This window comes from Otolemur garnettii, unplaced genomic scaffold (genome assembly GCF_000181295.1).
Source record: "Otolemur garnettii isolate 467f Iridium unplaced genomic scaffold, OtoGar3 scaffold00018, whole genome shotgun sequence".
NCBI classification, from domain to species: Eukaryota; Metazoa; Chordata; class Mammalia; order Primates; family Galagidae; genus Otolemur; species Otolemur garnettii.
Window position 1 is genome coordinate 873,169 of NW_003852413.1, and position 6,218 is coordinate 879,386.

Below are 6,218 nucleotides of genomic sequence, written 5' to 3' on the forward strand. Positions count from 1 at the left end.
CAGGAGACTCGCTTGAGCCCAGGAGTTGGAGGTTGCTGTGAGCTGTGATGCCATGGCACTCTACCCAGGAGGATAACTTGAGGCTCCATCTCAAAAAAAAAATAAATAAAAAGTTTGAGGACCCCTACCTTAGAGTGATACAGCAAGTCCACACTGAATCCTGCACCCTTCACCTTCAGGGTGTTAGGAGCTGGGACAGTGATGCTAGCACACTGCTCCCTCTTTCTCTCTCACAAGCCTTTCAGCTTTTCTCCTTCTCCTTGGCAGTCTGTGGCCTCCCTGTGCAGGATCTGTGTGGGTCTTCAGAGCTCTTTGGCACCGATGGACTCAGCCTGGAGACTCGGGTCTTTTCCTTTCTGGTGGTTTTGCCCCTTTCCCTCCTCACCAGTCTCCCTTCATTCTGACCTGTCCAGACCTGCCATGAGACAGAGGTCAGTCTTCAGACTGCACTTGTGGGCCTCCCATCCTTTCTCCATTTGCACATCATTCTGGAAAGTTCTCTTGCTCTTGGCTCTTCCAGCTCACCATTTGCTCTCTGGCTCTGGCTGGCTGCTCTAGTTTGCTCTTCATGGTGCAAATCCTCTCAGGTTTCTCTGTGTGTAACAATTTTCTCGTCTTTTTAAAGTTTGTTGGCTTCATTCCCACCCTTCTTACATGTTCGTTCTTCTTTGCTGGGTGTGCTCTTGACACTGTAGGGTTTCCCCCAGTGTCTGGGGACCTTTGACACCTTCTTGCCTTTCCTGTAGGCATCCCATGTGCCTGTGCACAGGAGCCCAGGGTGCCCTCAGATCAGCGTGGGCCCTGGAGCCCAGGAGGGGCACACTACAGCTCTGTATAGCCTGCTGTACGCCCACTTTTGATGTCAGAGGGACCTCAGGAAATGTTAATGCTGGGTGGTTTGGACGTGTCCTTAGGTACAAACAACAGTTGTCCCTGGCAATTGAGAGGGAGCAGAGCCTGCAGCGTGAGCAGGTGCAGCTGGGCCTGGACTGGCAACGCCGCTGTGACGACATCGAAAGGGACCAGATCCAAAAGTCAGAGGCTTTGATTCAGGGTCTAACTGCAGCGAGAGATCAGGTGTGTGCAGCTACAGCGTTACCAGGCCTTCTCAGTCCTCTAGGAGATGGGGCTAGCTCTCACCACATCCTTCCTTAAAACTGAAAATGCTAACCCTCACCGAACAGATTTATAATAACCAAAATTACAGTGATAAAAATATACTTCTGCTCTGTCTATCCACCTTTGCAGAACTCTTTTTGGACAAGCTGTTTCTCCACTCAACCAGCAATGTGTTTTTGGTAGTGTGGGATGATCCCTGCCTTGCCTGTGTTGCTGTGCTGGGGCCCTGAGCTGGGCTGGGCTGGGTAGGGGAAGTTCCCCCACGGGCCACAGTGTGGATGCCCTGGTATGCAGAGTGGCCCTGGTTCTCCTGGCATTTCTTGTCTGTGTCTACTGTCTGCATCCTAAGCAGGGTGGGAGGAGGTCTCTCTACCCTGAGCTGGCACTACCCCTGGTCTGCAGTCAGACTGAGGCAGGTGTTCTCCCAGGTGGCTGCTAAGCTGCAGGAGGCAGAGCGGGCCCTGCAAGGGCAGGAGATGGTGCTGAAGGCTGTGACCTTGGAGCGAGACCAGGCTGTGCAGGCGCTGAGGATGCACAGGCCCCTTGGACTGGAGGCACAGGTCAGTGCACAACCCCAGCACACTAAGCCTCCTCCCTGAGCCTCCTGCCGGCCCTTCTACCCAACATAGCTGCTCTTCCCTTGGCAGCAGCAGTGGGAAAGCAGCAGCACATCCTGTACAGATGGAAGTGAGTCTTCGGTGGTGCCCCTTTCAGCAGACAAGGGGAAGTCTGAAGCTTACAGAGTTAAGATGAATACCTATCAGAATCTTCCTTGCTTCTTTCTCATTGGAAAATCCTGAAAATGCCAAATCCAGATGTTATCAGATGCCAGATGTTAGCATCAGGTCATTGTTAGGGGGCTTGTCTGAGAACTGTCACAGCTGGCTCAGTGCCAATAGCACTGTGGTTATGGTGCCAGCCACATGCACCGAGGCTGGCAGGTTCGAACCCAGCCTGGCCCTGCTAAACAACAGTGATAACTACAACAAAAAAAATAGCTGAGTGTTGTGGCAGGTGCCTGTAGTCCCAGCTACTTGAGAGGCTAAGGCAAGAGAAATCACTTAAGCCCAAAAGTTTGAGGTTGCTGTGAGCTGTGACGCCACAGCATTCTACCAAGAATGACGTAGTGAAACTCTATCTCAAAAAAAAAAAAACAAACAAACAAACAACTGTCACAGCAGGTATTCTGTGCCCAAAGCCTGTCATCCAACTCCTGGTTTTGTTTGGCAGTGGCATTTATGCTCAGTAGTTATGTGCTTGGCCTGTGCCAGGGTCTGCTCTGAGTCCCTGGTATCTGCGAACTTACTTCATCTTAGAAGTAAGATGCACTCAGGGTGCAGAAGAACTTTACTGAGCTGTCTCAGCTTGTCAGTGTAGCGCTGTGCCCATGGCAGAGGGGCCCAGGGTCGAGGTCTGACAGGCTGGGGTGGCACAGGCTGGGAGGGAGAGGAGGGGCCCAGCAGGAGGGCCGTCCCCATCCTGCAAATGGCATTATTTTGCACAGTGTGTTCACACATCATCTATGTGGTTAAATATTTAGTCTCAGCCACGCCATCATCACCCAGTTGTCTTCATCCCGACAGTCACTTGGACTGTCCACAGTCTGATTATAATGCAGGGTGGGGAGCATGCCCAGGAGGCTCTTGTCCTATGTGCATGCTGGTCCTCCTCTCTGCTTCATTGTGACTGTTGACACCTCCACTGGGAGCCCAGTCTGACTGGCCTTGCCAGTGACATGTGGAGTCAGAGGGGCCTGGGGTTGGTCTAGGCTCCTTGCTCAGGTTTGTAGTCTGTGGACTGGGGGTGGGGGAGAGAATGGGCACTGGGCCCCTGAGAGTGCCTTCTGTCCTGCCTTGGGCAGGTGCTGGTGTTTGGGTGGCCTTAGAGGAAGCAAGGTGGTGCTTTTTGCAGGTTTTGGCTAGACTTGTGGGGCAGCAGAGACAGAGAATTGGGCACAGCACAGTGCTCATGATGGTATGTCCCTTCTCAAGTATTTCAGTTCCCTGCCAGCAGTGTCTGAAAACAGATGTTTCATCTGTCTGGTTTTCTAGTTTGTAGCCAGAGGGAAAGATTCATAGCAGTGAGTCTTCCTGGTCAGAGGCAGAAGACTCTCTTACCTTCCTTCCTGAAAGCCATTTACTGGCTGTAGGAGTATGAGTTGACAGGGTGTGTGTTTCTGCTCCTATGTTTGCGGGTATCACTGTGCTCTCTGCTTGCCTTTCTTGTGGTCTCCGGGCCTGGGACTCCTCACGGCTGCTCTTTGTGCATAACCTGCTGTGCGGTTTTCTCAGGTTGCTTTTAGAGTTTTCACCTGTTGCTGATTTTCAGCAATTTGGTTATGATATGCTCTGCATTGTGCTTTTCTTTCTTTCTTTCTTTTACTCTGAAACAGAATCTCACTCTGTTGCCCTGTATAGAGTGCTGTAGTGTCACAGCTCACAGCAACCTCAAACTCCTGGGCTCAAGCTATTCTCTTGCCTCAGCCTCCCAAGTAGCTGGAACTACTAGTGCCCACCATAACACCCAGCTTTTTTTTTTTTTAAAAGCTAAATTTAATGACAATAACAATGTTTAACATAAGCACTAAGAACAAAAACCTCATAAAGAATGAATGAAGATAAATACATTCAGAAAAGAAATCAAACAATTGCTGCAATGAAATATTAAGCAATAATAATAGTAATAATACAAAGGAAGTAACATTCACATTGTCAGATAGGAGTATGTCTATTATAGAATACTTTGATCAGTTAACTTCTTCTTCTTATTTTGTTTTTTCCAAAGTCTCAAAAAAATAGACTTTTTTTGTTGTAGTTATTATTGTTGTTTAGCAGGCCAGGCCTGGTTCAAACCTGTCAGCCCCAGTGTATGTGGCTGGTGCCCTAACCACTGAGCTACAGGTGCTGAGCCCATCCTCCTTCGTCTTTGTATGGATCTGACAACTCTGGGGACTTAAACGATATAGTGTGCTTCATGGATGGGAGTGACACAGCCATCCTCCCACAGGTCAAGAAGAGTCCTTAGAGCCCTAGAGGCTCGAGGTGGCCACAGAGCCCAGAGGTGCAGCCTGTCGACAAGCAAGGGGATTTGACAGCCATAACTATTGTCCTTTTGTTTTTGGCACTTGACAGATGTTCCTAGGGCAGCATGAAGAAGAAGTAACTAAAGATTTTCCATCTGGTGAGATTCAGCGGCTGCAGGAGCAGAACACAAGCTTGCGAAACGCTATTGCACAGATGAGAAGAGAGATGGAGACTCTGAGTGGGCAGATTCTCCCTTCTGCCCAGCTCGGAAGAGAGAACTCAGGCACAAACCAGTCTGACCCAAAGGCAGGAGGAGACACCACCACTCCTGGTGAGTAGGGGAGGAAGCGGAGGGCAGGCAACAGGTCAGGTCCCCACTAGTTCACAGTAGCTTCATTTCAGGGTGTCTCACAAGTTAGCATCCTCCTCATAAATTACTTCAAAGTATAACAACTGCTTTTCCTCCAAGAGAGGGGATCTTAAGTGCCATATTAAAAAATTTACCTATTGGCAAAGTAGAAGGAAATAAGTAAGGCGACCTAGTTGACACCTTCAGAGAGCCAAGTCCAGCCCGGTGTGGTAATGACACCCATGGGCTCAGCTACTCAAGAGGGCCCAGGAGTTCAAGACTAGCCTGGACAACTAGTAAGACCCTGGCTCTCACAAAAAGAAAATGCCTGAAGGCTTGGCCTTGGCTCAGGGCCTGGGTTAGTGCTGTGCTGCCCCTGAGCAGTTGCTAACAGGGGCTGGTGGACACCAGGCCCTTCCACCAGAGGTGCCCCTTTAGTAGGGAGGGCAGCCCCACCTTACACCTTGCTAGTTGTGGGGCACTGGGAGTAGCTGTGCACAGCTGGACTCCACTCTGCTGGGTGACTTGGCACTCAAGCTGGGAGCTATCCCCTCAGTACCCGGGGAGGGGGGGTCAGGGGCAGGGTCCAATGTTCACTCCTCATGGCTGAGCCTTTCTTGGAGAACACAAAGGTGGAGCTGGCATGGGACTTGTGTGCTCTGGTAAAGGTGGGGAGAGAAGGTCTTCTGGGCTGGCATTGAGTGTGGAGGGTCAAGTGCAGAGAGGAAGGGGTGGTGAGCACCTCTGCCTCAGTGGACATGGGTGTGAGCCTGTATATTATGTTCTCTGGGTTTTGTGGCAGATTATGTTCTGGCCTTTGAAGCAGAAATACAAAATCTAAAGGATAAGTTTAAAGTATTGGAAGAACAGCTAGGAGATGTTCCAGATCCTTGGAAGATATCCTCATCGCACATGGACGCCCAGGCCAGAACCTACTCCTGGACAGAGGCGCCTGGTGAGCATCTTGTCTGCCTGCGCAGCGTGTTGTGCCTCAGTTGCCCTGTCTCTGCAGAAAGAAAGCTGAGGACTATTGTGCAGATAGAGTCCCCTGTTACCAGACCCAGGAGCCCCCATGTTCCCATTGGCATCAGCTACTGCCCTGCTTCCTCCCTGAGTACAGTGTCCCTGTTTTTATGTGGATGGAAGTGTGTGGTACACGCGCTTCTATCTGGTTTATTTTGACCTACATTATGTTCTACTTGATAAACCAGACAGTTATGCAAATGTTTATCCCAGTGTGTACCCGCTGAGCAGTGTGTGAAGTCCCTATTAATCTGCACACCTCCCGACACAGGGTAGCGTAGTTGGATATTCTAATTTTAGCCATTCTTCTGGATGTTTGGCTCATCTTATTTAACTTGCATTTCCTTACTTATTAGTGAGAAGGAACGTCCTTTCCTGGGTTCATTGGCATATTAATTTGGTGGCTGTCATCACTGTACACTGCAGACTGAGCAGCTTACACAACAGACATTTATTTTCTCTCCTGCTGGAGTCTGGATGTCTGGAATGAGGGGCCAGGGGCTGGTTCCTCCTGAGGCCTCTCCCCTTGGCAGGCAGTGTCCTCTCATGGCCTGTCCTCTGAGTGTGCTCACTCCTGGTCTCGCTTCTCCTTCCTATAAGGATGCTAGTCCTGGCTCGGCGCCTATAGCTCAACCGGCTAAGGCGTCAGCCACGTACACCTAAGGTGGCGGGTTCGAATCCCCAGCCCGGACCCGCCAAACAAC

The 6,218-nt window shown here is 50.4% G+C and overlaps 1 protein-coding gene across 1 annotated transcript in view; it reads left to right on the forward strand.

Moving 5' to 3' along the window:
* CCDC57 (coiled-coil domain containing 57) overlaps positions 1 to 6,218 on the forward strand; it is a 136,577-nt gene that overhangs the window by 50,259 nt on the left and 80,100 nt on the right. The window contains exons 9-12 of the mRNA XM_012802827.2: positions 915 to 1,077; positions 1,548 to 1,679; positions 4,251 to 4,473; positions 5,294 to 5,446. Coding sequence (XP_012658281.1) covers positions 915 to 1,077; positions 1,548 to 1,679; positions 4,251 to 4,473; positions 5,294 to 5,446 — 671 coding nt within the window. The remainder of the gene's footprint in view (positions 1 to 914; positions 1,078 to 1,547; positions 1,680 to 4,250; positions 4,474 to 5,293; positions 5,447 to 6,218) is intronic.